Source organism: Nycticebus coucang, chromosome 21 (assembly GCF_027406575.1).
Source record: "Nycticebus coucang isolate mNycCou1 chromosome 21, mNycCou1.pri, whole genome shotgun sequence".
NCBI lineage: Eukaryota > Metazoa > Chordata > Mammalia > Primates > Lorisidae > Nycticebus > Nycticebus coucang.
Window position 1 is genome coordinate 56,606,697 of NC_069800.1, and position 14,984 is coordinate 56,621,680.

The 14,984-nt window shown below is 49.3% G+C and overlaps 1 protein-coding gene across 1 annotated transcript in view; it reads left to right on the plus strand.

Moving 5' to 3' along the window:
• BCAS4 (breast carcinoma amplified sequence 4) overlaps nucleotides 1-14,984 on the plus strand; it is a 63,699-nt gene that overhangs the window by 18,096 nt on the left and 30,619 nt on the right. The window contains exons 2-3 of the mRNA XM_053573768.1: nucleotides 1,643-1,714; nucleotides 10,609-10,710. Coding sequence (XP_053429743.1) covers nucleotides 1,643-1,714; nucleotides 10,609-10,710 — 174 coding nt within the window. The remainder of the gene's footprint in view (nucleotides 1-1,642; nucleotides 1,715-10,608; nucleotides 10,711-14,984) is intronic.

A 14,984-nucleotide genomic window follows, 5' to 3' on the forward strand; every position in this document is an offset into this window, starting at 1 on the left:
TGTGAGTGTTGGAGCCGTCACATAATATAAAACATTGACCTATTCCTACTCCTCAGGGCTAAAAGCATTATTAATAGGATTTCTTTATTGTTTTTTGTTGTTGTTTTGTTTTTTTTGAGACAGAGTCTCACTTTGTCACCCCCGGTAGAGTGCTGTGGCATCATAGCTCACAGGAACGTCAAACTCTTGGGCCCAAGTGATTCTCCTGCCTCAGTCTCCTGAGTAGCTGGGACTCTAGGCACCGGCCACAATGTCCAGCTATTTTTAGAGACAGGGTCTTGCTCTTGCTCAGGTTGGTCTCAAACTCGTTAGCTCAGGTGATCTGCCCTCCTTGGCCTCTTGGAGTGCTAGGATTACAGGCGTGAGCCACTGTGCCAAACCTATTAATAGGGTTTCCAAAGAAACTATAGGATGCCCAGTTAAATTTGAATTTTAAACAACATATAATTTTTTTTTTTTTTTTTGGCTGGGGCTGGGTTTGAACAAGCCACCTCCCGCATATGGGACCGGTGCCCTACTCCTTTGAGCCACAGGTGCCACCCAACGTATAATTATTTTTGATTTTCTTTTTTTCTTTTACAACATATAATTTTTTAGTATAAGTATGTCTGACCAGGCATGGTGGCTCACACTTATAATCCTAGCTATTTGGGAGGCTGAGGTGAGAGGATTGCTTGAGCCCAGGAATTTGAGACTGGTCTAGCCAACATGGCGAGAACACCATCTCTTAAAAATTAAAACAACAAATGCATGTCCCTTAATTATTAACAATTAGGCACATATAATTCCAGGCCGTTCTCTGTTTTGTTGTTGTTGTTGTTATTTGTCTTTTTTTGTTTGCAACAGAGTCTCATTTTGTCACCTTTGGTAGAGTGTCATGGCATCATAGCTCACAGCAACCTCAAACTCTTGGGCTCTAGCGATTCTCTTGCCTCAGCCTCCCAAGTAGCTGGAACTATAAGCTTCTGCCACAATACTTGGCTAGTTTTGGAAATGGGGTCTCACTCTTGCTCAGGCCGGTCTCAAACTCCTGAGCTCAGATGTTCCACCCACCTCGGCCTTCCAGAGTGCTGGGATGACAGTCATGAGGCACTGTGCCTGCCCGGCCTTTCTCTGTTAACTGTGTCTATTTTTTGTGTGGTTACAAAGATAGATTTGTATCCAACACCTTCGGTGGCCTTCTTTTCCTCTCTGGCTGTTCAGGGGTCATGTAGCACAGTGTATCAGAGTGGGTGCTGAGGCCTTGAACTCCAGCCTACGTTAGAATACTGGCCCCGTCGCTGTTTAGCTGTGTGACTTGTTAGCAGGTTACCTTGCCTCTCTGAACCTCACTTTCCTCATCTATGCAGTGGGGAGGATAAGGGTAGCTTTGTTATTTCCAGTTAGCATTAATCCATCTCTCTTTTGAGAACCACAAAGAGTGGGTCGTCTGCATTGGCTTTAACCAGCCCTCCATTGCTGGGCGTCAGGACCGCTGCCAGTTTCTTGCTATTTCAAACCAGGCTATGGAAAGGGGTCTAGAAGGAACTGGGCACATAATCCTAAAACATAGTTTGCTTAAAAAAAAATAAAGAAACAAATGAAGGGTGTTTGTCTCCCTGGAAACCACTTGCTAATCTCCAGGATATTGTCTCTTTTTCAGGCGAAGGAGGTGGAGGAGGCCATCGAGGGGATGCTCTTGAGGCTGGAAGAATTTTGCAGCCTGGCTGACATGGTGAGTGTCTGCCTGGGAGGCGTGGACTGGGCCCAGGTCGGACGTCAGGGCCTGGTAGAGTTTTCTGGGGAAGCCATTTTGGTGGTGATTTAGCAACCAAAAGAAATGGGGAGGCGGCCAGCAGTGAGAGGAAGCCACACACTCTCTCTCTCTCGCACACACGCTCTCTCTCTCTCACACTCTGTCTCTACACTGTCTCTCTCTCGCACACACTGGCTCTCAACCCCAAGTGCTTCCTGAGGCAGCCATCTTGATGTCCTCCTTCCCCTGAGATGGTTTTTATTCCGCAGAGGAGCCGCAGTGGGCCACAAGGTGGCACTCTCGGGCACCGATGCTGGGAGCCGCTCGGTGGGGATGCTAAGACTATATTTAACTTTCCTCCGCTCTGCACTGTTCGCTGTGCAAACATGGAGACAGCCAGGAAATGGCTTCAGGCCTGCGAGGCCTAGGAGGAGCCTCTTGCCCCGGCCACAGCCCATGGCGGGGTTGGGCATGGAGTTCCTTCTGGAATCCTTTTGTTCTCTCAGCTTTTGCCTCCTACCCTGTTTTGTTGGCTCAAATCCCCTGGGCTGGGTGTGGAAGAAGATGGATGAAGACAAAGTCTCAACTCCAAATTCTCTAAGAAGTCACCTCTAGATTTTCTTGTCCCCTGGGTTGTTGCCAGCCAGGTGTGGAGCCCCTAGCCGCAGTGATGACATTTTCTAGAAGTTTCTAAGCTTATTAAAGGCAAACCAGTAACCCGGGTTTGAGGCTTCTGGCAGGAGGCCCAAAGGGCAGAGCCGTACTCGGCGGCCAGGCCCTGCCTCTCCCGAGGGCAGAAGCAGCCTGCCCACCAAGGCCCAGGGGTGTGGATTTATCCCCCTGGGAAGGGCGGTGTTTGTGAGAGTCCAGGCGAGTGGCAGTGACAACAGCCCCAGATGTTTATGGAGCACCTACCTTGTGTCAGGCTCTGTGCAAAACAGCACAACATCGCAGCTCTGTGTTGTCCCCATATATTCAGCAGACATTTAAGAGGCTGCCCTGGGCCAGACTCCGTGGTCCCAGCAATGAATGAAATAGAAACATTCCCAAGAAGGCCCATATGTTTTTTCCTCTTTTTAAAGTTCAGCCATGGGTCCAGGTGAGAGCTAGGCAACAAGATGGGCTTTTAATGGCCTGGATGGTCCTTTCCTCATCACCAAACATCAGATGGCTTCTCACGAAGGGGCCACATAATGAGCTGGGGGCTGCAGGGAGCTTGATTGGTCTCCATCCTCATTGCGCCTCAGTTTACTGGGGGAGACTAATTTGGGTACCAGTCACTGGTTGTGTTGTGAAGATATGTTCCAGGTGCAAAGCGATCCTAGAGCAGAGGTGTTAAATCCTGCCTGGGAGCTTGGGAAGGCTTCACAGAATGGGTGAAGAAAGAAATAGAAAGAATTTGAGAGATGGGATGAAAAGGTGTCCAGGCAGAGGGACCAGCCCATGCAAAGGCAGGGAGGAAGCCAGGGACATGGGGTGGCTGTCGCAGTGTGGAGATCACTGGCCACAAGCAGGGAAGGCAAGTCTGGAAGATGGTGTGGACTGATGCTCCAGGGACACTTTTGTTTCCAAGTCCCACCTCCTCATCCCCACGGGCATTTTGTGCAAAGAGACCCTCTGTCCGGCCTGGGAGGAGAACTCAGAAGGTGGAGAGAGACTCATTCCACTCATCCCTGGAAAACCATCCCAGCTTCCCTGACAGGTAATATGTGTCTGTGTCCCAGGATTGTAGGCAGCATCGGGAAGCTCTTCCTAACTTGGAGCCTGGAGATGCTCTCTGCAAAGATTTTAGTTCAAGGCCTTGCATGGATGACCCACGGGCCCAATCCTGTCTACAGATATTTTGATGTTTCTGGGGGAAGAAAGAAAAAAACAAGTATTAGCTGCTGACAGTTTTAGAATTTCATGCAAAAAAAAATAAAAATAAAAATCTGGATTTCTGGCTTCTCTCAGAAAAGCAAAGATCTGGCTCCCTGGGGTGCTTCTTACTACCTGGTAAGCATCGCCAAGTCACCAGCACAGTGACTGCCCGCTGTGCATAGCAAGTGTACCCTCCTGCTCCTTAGAGCTCCAGCTGTTCCCTGGGGAGCCTCCCTGACTCCACAGCCACCATGTGCTCATATGTTTTTGATAGATTACATTTCCCTGTACTTTTGACCTTACTGAAAGTGGGAAAATAAGGCCAGACTAAGAGGGTCCCACATTCCAAGAAGTGGAACGTGTCCTTGTCGAAGCAGAGACTTTTTCCAGTGTCTGCACTGATAGAATGGACCCAGCATGCCCTACAAATGCGTGATGCTTTGGGGGCCCCTGGAGGCGCTGGGTTGGCGGCACCTTTCAGCTGTGCTCTGTGCCGATGCCCTTTATACAAATCCTCTGGCCCCTAACAGTTGGCACTTGGCTTGTTGGGTATGCCTGTGCCCTTGTGTTGTGAGGCTCCATGGCTGCAGAGAGAGGTTTCTGGTTATCAGTCCTAGCTTGGCACCTCCTCTTCTCTTTAGAGCTATAGGTAGGGATGAGTGGGGAACTCCAGGGGGCAGGCGATGTCACAGCATGGACCGCTGCCTCCCAGGCCCATGCCTCAGCCTTCAGAAACATCGTTTGATCAATTTAGCGGTCTGAGAGAAGCCAGACGCTATGCTCATGATTTAGACAGAAGCCACTTCCTTTCTGATAAAATCAGCCTATTAGAAATCAAAGTCCAGCTTCCTGTCTGATGTATTAATTCTTCCACCAGCTTGTCCTTGATCATTCTCTGTGACTGAAATTCACGACTCTGTGCTGGGACCTGTTTTGACCTTCGATATAATGCCAAGGGTTGGCACTTCAAGCTCTGGTTCTTCTCACTATGGGGCCTAGCCTCGGGGACATCATATTGCCTCTCTGAACCTTTATCTTCTCCTCCATAAAATGCAGATAATGGTTCTTATTATCTATTGCTGCATTAGACTACCCTGAAACTTAGTGGTGTAAAACAGTTTATGCTGTGGGCTTGAGCAGAGTGAAGAGGGGATAGCTGTCTGTGCCACAAGTTACCTGCTGGGGTGGGGATTTCCAGTTGACTTCTTCATCACTTGCCCGGTACCTGGGCCAGGATGGCTGGTCTAGCGGGGGACTGGTTGACATGACTCTCCTCCATGCAGCCTCCTCACATGGCTGGCTTGGGCTTCCTCATAGCATGGCCGAATGGCCTCCCTGCAGCAGTCATTCCAATAGGCAGAAAGTGGAAGCTGCTAAGTCTCCTGCAGCCTGTTTTGGAATTTGACACAGTGGCATTCTGTTATAGTGCATTGGTCAAAGCAGTCACATAACCTACCCTTAATCAAGGGGAGAGGATATGGGAGGAACATAGGGAATTTGTGGCCATCTTTAACCCACTACAAATAGTATCCATCTCTAAAGAGTTATTATGAGAAATAGCTGAGGCGGGGGGTGGGGGGGTGTTTTCCGCCCACTAGAATAGCTAGAATTGAAAACCACCAAAATACCAAGTCTCAACTGAAACACTCATCATTTGCTGGTAGAAATGCAAAAGGACACAGATGCTTTAAAACCATTTAGCAGTTTCTTATAAAGTTAAACATGTTGTAATACTTAACCCATATCCCAGCAATTCCATAATAATCCTAGATCATTACCAAAGAGAAATAAAAACAAGTGTCTACGCAAAGACTCATTCTCAAGTGTTTGTACCAACCTTGTTCCAAATACCTCCTATTGGAAACAGCCCAAATGTCACCAGCAGTAGAATAGGTGAATAGGTTGTTGTTTGTTCATATCTTGGAATACAACAGAATCATGAGAAAGAATGGACTGCTATGCCCAGAATCATGGACAAAGCTCTCAAACATGATGTTGAATGGAAGCAGCTGGGCTCAGGAATACAGTCTGTGTGATTCTCTTATCCTGAAGTTCAGAAACAGGCAAAACTAAGCCACAGTGGCAGAAATCCGGTAGTGGTTAGCTTTGCAAGGGTGGTCTTGACAGGGGAGGTCATGAGGGAGCCTATGGAGGTGATGGAATGTTCCGTACCTTGGTCTGGATGGTGGTTACACAGATGTAAACATCCTCATTGAGTTGTCCACTTAAGACCTGTTCACTTACTGTATGTCATTTACACTCAATTAAAAATAATTGCTGAGTACAGTGTCTGCTATGTATTAAAGGACCCATAAATGGTTGCTACTAATGTCATCATCATCATTATCAAAGCCAGAGGGCCGTGGCACTGATGATGTTATCCACAGTAACTGGATTTGTAAGGCCTTCCAGCTCAGTGCCCTCTGGGCTTTGGGCAGCGTGTTCAGCTCCTCTGAGACCCCAGTGGCCTCGGGCCCACCTTCCGCCAGGGAGCAGACTCTTACTTCGCTTGCATAGATGGAGAACATTTCCTGCTGGCCCGGGCCCAGCAGTTGCATTTGGCCTGGGTGTATGTTCTTGGGTCAAGTGCATTTGGCTGTCCTTCCTGGGGGCCCTGAATCGTCTTGGACAGCTGTCTTTGTTCTGTGATGACTTCAGCACCTGCTGCCTAGACTTCTGGGCTCCCAAGATCAGCTCTGGGGAGCTGGGAGGGTGGGCTAGGAATCCCAGTCCTTGGGCTCGGAAACCTGGTCAGGATTTGTCCTGGCAGAGACTCAAGATCATTAATCTTCACTGACACCTCTTTGCTCTTCTCAGAATGTGGACCAAGGTGTGCAGAGCCGCAGGCCTGTGATGTGACTACCACTGAGGCGAGTTGAGTGTGAGAAATGTGCCATTTTCCTTTTGATTCCCCTATAAGAAAAGTGCTCTAGGTAGCTGTGGGCTCCATGCTGGGGAGACTGTAGGGACTGGTGGGGACTGGGGCTGTCAAAGGGGGCAGCTGTCTTCCTGTCCCAGCTGGCTGGCTCAGTGTGTGTGGGGGTCTTGGTTCAATATGGTCAGATCTTCTGATTTTTTTCGCAAGAAGCCAGAAATATCCTGAATTTGACTTTTTGGCATGCTTTTGTTTGTTCATTTTTTAGACAACATCAGGCTGACACTGCCTTCTGGGGTTAGAGGTGGCCTTGGACCAACTTGTCTTGGGATCCTCCCTCTGTCACCTTCCAGCTTTGTGACTTTGGGCTGAGTCTGGGTTTTTTTGTTTGTTTGTTTGTTTTTGTTTTTTTGAGACAGAGCCTCAAGCTGTCACCCTGGGTAGAGGGCTATGGCATCACAGCTCACAGCAACCTCCAACTCCTGGGCTCAAGCAATTCTCCTGCCTCTGCCTCCCAAGTAGCTGGGACTACAGGCGCCCGCCACAATGCCCGGCTATTTTTTGGTTGCAGCCATCATTGTTGTTTGGCAGGCCCGGGCTGGATTCAAACCCACCAGCTCAGGTGTATGTGGCTGGCGCCTTAGCCGCTTGAGCCACAGGCACTGAGCCTGAGTCTGGGTTTTGTCACCCTTAAAATAAGATTGAGGAGGAAATAGTTCTTGTTTGACGGGGTGCATCCCAGCACACGCCCAAAGCTCACAGAGTGTGGCTTGTTGCTGTCACGCCTTTCTCGACTGGGCCTGTGTTCAATATCCCTGAAGTTTCTTCTTACAGCCTCCACCCACGATGCTGGAACCAAGGGTAAGGTGGGGACACCTCTCAGGCCCTAAGATTTCCCTCCTTCAACCCCCACTCTGAGTACCTGCTGCCTCTGGTTGCCTATAGTTTCAGCCTTGGCAAAGCTGCCTCAGAGAATGGGCTTGCTGGTTTCCTCTGTGTTCCTCCTGTTTCTTGGCATCTCCATGGAGAAGAGGAGGCTCCTTTTCCTTCACTCCCGTGGGTCGCTAAGACCAGTCTCCTGATTCTCACTCCCTCCACCCCTTTGCTTTGTTCTGCAGTGTTTGAATCTTGCCATGGAGTTGTCTTTTTGTTGTCTCAGGGTACTTTTCTCCTGATCTAAGGGAAGGGCTTACCTCTAGAAATTTCTCCTTGGGGAAGAAAGGGAGAGCTCAGAGGACTTTTCCCTATTCCTGGTAACAGATGCTGAAAATAGGGAGGGTACAGATGTGTGAAAAGGGGGCAGGGATGAGACACTAGGGAGGAGTGGGGACTGTGGCAACCAGTGTGCCCAGGCCTACCTGGAGGGAGCAGCCCAGCCTTCGGTGCCTGGGGAGACGCAGGGTCAGTGCTGCCAAAGCTGCTGGCTTTGAAGAGGAGCTATAAACCCAGACTTCGTTACTTGAATGTTTTAAATCATATTTATGTATTTTACTTTGGAATAGTTTTAGGTTTACAGAAAAATCATAAAGATAGTTCAGAGAATTCCCATATACCTCCATCATTAATGGCTTGTGTCTCAGCGGTAAGTTCATCAAAAGTAGGAAGCCAGCATTGGCCCGTTGATGTACACTAAACTCCATGAGTTGATTTCACCAGTCTCCCATGAATGTCCCCTTTTTGTGCCAGGTTCGAGTCTAAGATGCCACTTTGTCTCCTCTGATCTATGATAATTTTAGTCTTTCCTGAGGTGGGTAGATTGCTTGAGCTCACAAGTTCAAGACCAGCCTGAGCCAGAGGGAGACTCCATCTCCAAAATAGCCAGGGGCCAATATTCCCAGCTACTTGAGAGGCTGAGGCAAGAGAACCGCTTGAGCCCAAGAGTTTAAGGTTGCTGTGAGCTATGATGTCACAGCACTCTACCCAGATTAACAGAGTGAGACTCTGTCTCAAAAAGAAAGGAAGGGGGGTGGCGTCTGTGGCTCAGTGAGTAGGGCGCCGGCCCCATATACCGACGGTGGGGGGTTCAAACCCGGTCCTGAGCTCGTGAGCTCAAGCAATCCACCTGCCTGGGCCTCCCAATTCAAAAAACATTTTAAACTAGGGCAGCGCCTGTGGCTCAAAGGTAGGGCACTGGCCCCATATGCCGGAGGTGGTGGGTTCAAACCCAGCCCTGGCCAAAAACTGCAAAAACAAAAACAAAAACAAAAACATTTTAAACTAAAAATTGCGTACCGAGTTGTTATCCACTGCTATGTAAGACATTATTTCAATTAGCAGCTTAAAACAATGTTTACTGTGGCGTGGCTGAGCGGAGTCCTGCGGCTCCGGGTCTCTCACAGGCTGCTGTCCTCACAAGGCCCGATGGGGGCATGAGCCGCTTCCAGGGAAAACCCGTGGCTGTGGGCAGGATGCAGTTCCTCACGGGCTGTTGACCGCCCTCTGTTCCTTACCACGTTGTCCTCTCTGGTGTGGCAGCTGGCTTCCTCAGAGCAAGCAACAGAGAGGGAAGTGCAGGGGAGAGTGCGTGCATATCCACAAATAAGCCGGTAAGAGAGGACACCGGCCAGATGCAGGTGACAGCCTGTGATGTCACTCAGAAGTGACATCTCATCTCTTTCGCTGATACCTTCATTAGAAGTGAGTCAAGGCTGGGAGCAGTGGCTCATGCCTGTCATCCTAGCACTCTGGGATGCCGAGGTGGGAGGATTGCCAGAGCTCAAGAGTTCAAGACCAGCCTGAGCAAGAGCAAGACCCCCTTTCTACGAAAAACAGAAAAATTACTCAGGCATTGTGTACTCAGAAGGCCAAGGCAGGAGGATCTCTTGAGCCTAGGAGTTTGAGGTTGCTGTGAATTATGACTCCATGGCACTCTAGCCTGGGGCAACAGAGTGAGACTCTGCCTCGAAAAAAGAAAAATAGTGAGTCACTAGGAGGGTGGGGGTCATCGGGACCAGCTAGGAGCTGCCAGTGCTCTGCTAAACCCTTTCCCTCACAGCGTTCCAAGGATCAAATGAACCCACCATTGCATCACTGTTCAGATAAGAAAAGGAGGGCTCAGAGGGATACGGTGACTTGCCCAAGGTCACAAAGCTCCTGGTGGGTAGACCTAATAAATTTAAACTCTAGTCTGATTCCCGAGTCCAGCTCCTGCTATACCCACTGGTGTTCCTCTAACTGTGGTTTCCAGATTCCCACTCCAGTGCTGCCTTGAAGCCTTGGCTGAAAACACAGATGCTCAGACAAGCAGGACCAGACTCAGAGGGGCTGGGGAGTCAACACTTAATTTTCACCCAGGGATTTTGGATGCTCCCCAGGATTTGACAGCAGTACGCGTACTGGCCTTCTGGACAGTGAGGATGTAGTAACATGCGAATAGACGCTCTCTCTTTCTTTCTTTTTTTTTTTTTTTTTTGTGGTTTTTGGCCAGGGCTGGGCTTGAACCCGCCACCTCTGGCATATGGGACTGGTGCCCTACCCCGTTGAGCCACAGGCACCGCCCTCTCTCTCTCTCTTTCTCACACACATACAAGTTAGGCTTGGTTCTTAGGCTCTGAAGGAAAATGGCTGTGTCAGTGTCTAATTTCAGTGATCCAGGGGAAGATGTGGCTTCGTAAAGTTCATGGTTACTTTTGGTGTCCTCGTGAGCAGAAGAAGATGACATGGTTTAGGGAAGTACTTAGCACAGCGCATGTGTGTATGAAGTATGTTGATACATGAGTTGTGGTTTTCATTAACATTAATGGTAATTATTGACTCGTTAATATTACTCATTCCAGTGCAACAAAAACTAGACTTGCCAGTTTGCTTTAGAAAAAAGATTTTGCTTCTTTCCATTTGATCCAGTTTAGTGGTTTAGAAAATGGAGATATTCCATTTGGGACTCATGGCTGGTTGTTTGGGTGGGGGAACCATGAATCTGTGGTTTAGTAACTAATAGGTGGGTAAGTCTGGATTCTGAGTCAATGAGTTTGGTTCCCACTTGGGACTCAGAGTTGTTCTCGGGCTTGTCCTTGAGCAGGACACCACCTGGCATCTTGGCCATCAGCAGGGTCAGCACGCACCTCGGTCAATCCCCGAGACAGGCAGGAGGATGTGGGGACAGGGTAGGGGGCCTGATGAACTGTTTTGTTCCTTGCAGATCAGGAGTGACACTTCTCAGATTTTGGAGGAAAACATCCCACTCCTTAAGGCCAAAGTGACAGAAATTCGTGCCATCTATGCCAAGGTGGACCGACTAGAGGTATGGTTAGGATGATGAAGGTTCTTTGTAAGACCCACAGACCTGGTCAGGCTTTCACCCTCTCTTCTAAGACTCAGATCTGGCCTTGAGGGTGTCAGGTGTTGGGCTCCACAGAGGGGGTGCGTGATGAAAGAGGGGACTGCACTCACATGATATTTTATACAAATTGACAAATAAGAATTTGTTTCCAGGCTGGGACCCTGTAGCACAGTGATTACGGCACCAGGCACATACACTGAAGCTGGTGGGTTCGAACCCGGCCTGGGTCAGCTAAACAACAATGACAACTGCAACAAAAAAAATAGCCGGGCATTGTGGCGGGTACGTGTAGTCCCAGCTACTCAGGAGGCTGAGGCAAGAGAATCGCTTAATCCCAAGAGTTTGAGGTTGCTGTGAGTTGTGACGTCATGCACTCTACCTAGGGTGACAGCTTGAGACTTTGTCTCAAAAAAAAAAAAAAAGAACAATTTTGTTTCCAACATGTTAAAAATCAGGGTGAAGCCAAGCACGGTGGGTGGCACTCTATAATCCTAGCACTCTGGGAGGCTGAGGTGGGTGGATTACCTAAGCTCGGGAGTTCAAAACCAGCCTGAGCAAAGTGAGACCATGTCTCTCTTAGAATTAGAAAATCTAGCTGGGGGTTGTGGCAGATGCCTGTAGTCCCAGCGACTCTGGAGGATTGCTTGAGCCCAAGAGCTTGAGGTTGCTGTGAGCTGTGATGATGTCATGGCACTCAACCTCAGTGTGACTGAGTGAGACTCTGTCTCGGAAAGAAAAAAGAAAGGAAAGGAAAGGGGAAAGAAAGAAGGAGAGAAAGAGAGAAGGAAGGAAGGAGAAAGAGAAGGAAAGAAAGAAGGAAAGTGGCTCAGTGCCCATTGCACAATGGTTACGCGTCCGCCACATACACCAGGGGTGGTGGGTTTGAGCCTGGCCCAAGCTCAAGTTGTCACAATACGACAACTGCAACAAGAAAATAGCCGGGCATTATTGTGGGCGCCTGTAGTCCCAGCTAAGTGGGAGCCTGAGGCAAGAGAATCGCTAAGCCCAAGAGTTGGAGGTTGCTGTGAGCTGTGACATCACAGCACTCTACGGAGGGCAACATAGTGAGACTCTGTCTCAAAAAAAAAAGGAAAGAGAAGGAAAATAAGACAATTAGGGTGTTTTATATAAAAATCTGTGCTTTAGGGCGGTGCCTGTGGCTCAGTCGGTAAGGCTCCGGCCCCATATACTGAGGGTGGCAGGTTCAAACCCGGCCCCGGCCAAACTGCAACCAAAAAATAGCCGGGCGTTGTGGCGGACGCCTGTAGTCCCAGCTACTTGGGAGGCTGAGGCAAGAGAATCGCTTAAGCCCAGGAGTTGGAGGTTGCTGTGAGCTGTGTGAGGCCACGGCACTCTACCGAGGGCCATAAAGTGAGACTCTGTCTTTACAAAAAAAAAAAAAAAAAAAAAAATCTGTGCTTTAGGCCAGGCATGTTACCTCACACCTGTAATCAGCACTCTAGGAGGCCAAGGTGGGTGGATTGCTTGAGTTCATGAGTTTGAGAACAGCCTGAGCAAAAGTGAGACCCCATCTCTACTAAAAATAATAAAATAAATAAATAAAAACAAAAACAAACCAAAAAACTGAGGCAAGACGATCACTTCAGCCCAAAGGTTGGAGGTTGCTATGAGCTATGATGCCACAGCACTCTACCCAGGAGACAGCTTAAGACTCTGTCTAAAAAAAAAATAATAATAAATCTGTACTTTAAACTTCTTTTGAAAATTCAGGAGCTTTGGTTCAGCACCTGTAGCTCAAGTGGTTTAGGCACCAGCCACATACACCAGAGCTGGCAGGTTTGAATCCAGCCTGGTCCTGCCAAACAACAATGACAACTGTAACCAAAAAATAGCCAGGCATTGTGGCAGGAGCCTGTAGTCCCAACTACTTGGGAGGTTAAGGCAAGAGAATTGCTTAAGCCCAAGAGTTTGAGGTTGCTGTGAGCTGTGACGCTACAGCACTCTACCCAGGGCAACAGCTTGAGACTTTGTCTCAGAAAAGAAAAAAGAAAATTCAGAAGCTTCAGTACCCTGGGCTCACATTTCTTTAAGCGTATTAATATGTTTATTTTTCAAGGTATGACTACATAAAGCATGCACATCTTAAGTATACAGTTCAGTGAATTTTTACATGTATTGATACCCACGTAAAGGTGACCCAAATGGAGAGAGAGAACATTTCCAGCTGCTGGGCCACATTCTTGCAAGAATGGATGGAAGCTGTGGCAGGTGCCCTACAAATGGGCATGGGCTCTCTGGTTCTCTGCAGACCACACCCAGCCCTGTTGTCTCACTGCTGGCTTAACTCACCTGTCTTTTACTTGTCTGAGCTGAGATACTTAGCATCTCATTTCTTCCCTGTTGCCCTGCAAAGTTGGTCCCCATCTCCCAGAGGCAGAGCATAAACTCCATGAGGTAAGCCACTTCTTCAAGGTCACACTACTAGCCACATGAATTTGGGACTCAACTCACATCTGCCGGAGTCCAAGCTCTTCATTGACCTGGGGCTTTGGGTTTGGGATTCTGGTTCCCAGCTCAGCGAAGGCCTGGGAGGCTGAGAGAAGCTTGTGACTTTGGAGTGGTCATCTGGCCAGAGGGGCTGTGGGCCCTGTAAGCTGGAGAGGAAGGGGATAAGCGTAGCAGTTGGCACTGAGTTAGCAGAGAATTAACATTCTTGTCAGCAGAGAATGAAGCAGGAATATAATTAAAACTTTGCCCTTGGAATAGCTGATTCATTTGAATTTTATTCCACACATTTGAAAGAGGAAAGAAAATGTGAAGATTTGCAGCCTGGTTCTCGTCTTGCCTGGGCTGGCCCAGCTGTCAAGCCCACTTCCTTTCTGAGCGTTCAGTCCACCGACACTGACTGAGGGACAGGGGGACACTCAATGAAGCATCACCATATTGGCTTCCAGTGTCGCAAATCACCACAAACCTAGTGGCTTTAAGCAACATGCATTTGTTAGCTTATAGCTCTGGAGGTCGGAAACCCCAAATATACCTTATGGGGCTAAAATTAAAGTGTAGACAGGTTGGTTCCTTCTGGAGACTCAGAGAGAAGCCATTTCTGCATCCTGTGGGGCCTGCCCCCTCCCCCTTCAAAGCCCTCAGCCCAGCATCTTCCAGGCTCTCTGCTAGTCTGACTTCCTGCCTCCCCCAGTAAGTATGCTGTGGCTACATCGGCCCACCTGGATAATACAGGGTAGTCTTCATTTATGCTCCTTAATTTAATCACACCTGCTGAGTCCCTCGGAAGGTCACACATTCACACAATCTGGGGACTTAAGCATCTTTGGGAGCCATCACTTTGCTGCCCACAGTGACCAAGGATTTGGCTTTGTTAGGCACGTGCTGTGAAGGGAAGTAGTAACTGAGCCGTGGGGTCTGCAGGATGCTGGAGGGTGCAGGCAAGGGCAGTGCTGGGGGAGGGGATGGGCACACCTGGGACACTGGAAGAACCCTGGGAGGCCACACTGCAGAGAGTGAAGGGGATTCTGACCCAAGTGGGGCTGGAGATACTGGCAGCAGAACCAGTTTGTCCTGACCTTGCATCCAAGGTCAGAACTTTGGCCTTCATCCTGAGGCGAAGGAAGCCCCCCGGGTGGACAGTGCAGCTTGTGGTTAGGGGTGCCAGCTCCAGAGCAGGGTTCTCTGCCTCAGTGTTGTCGACACTTTGGGCTAGAAATTCCCAGTGGTGGAGATGTCCTGGGCATGGTGGGACACTTTGCAGCGACTCTGGATCCTTTACTCCCAGGATACTGTTAGCACCCTTCCCTCCACACTGCCCGTGTGACAACCAAACATCTCCAGATGTAGACAGGTGTTGCCCCCGTTTGGGAAGTACTGCGCTGGGGTCACATGGGCTGCTTTCTCCCAGGGGGGGACCCCATGGGTCTGAGCCTCATTACCCTATACTAGTGAGGTTCTCGCACCCAAACTTTGGGTGACCCGGAGATGGGTGCAGGAAACACAGCTGTGGGGAGATACCTGGACCCGAGAGTGGCCCGTGAGAAGCGCAGGACAGGGACACAGGCTGGGGGAGACAGGTCGGCTGCTCAAACACACTCAGAGGGGCTGGCCAGAGCTGGAACAGAGCTTCCCATGTGTGGCCTTGACCCGGGGAGGGAATGGCTTGTGCAGAGCCCCAGAGGCAGGAAATGGCAAGCTTTTCAGGTGCTTTGGGGCAGGTATAAGAACTCAAAGTCATGGATGAGCCTGGAGGTATGGGTGCGGCT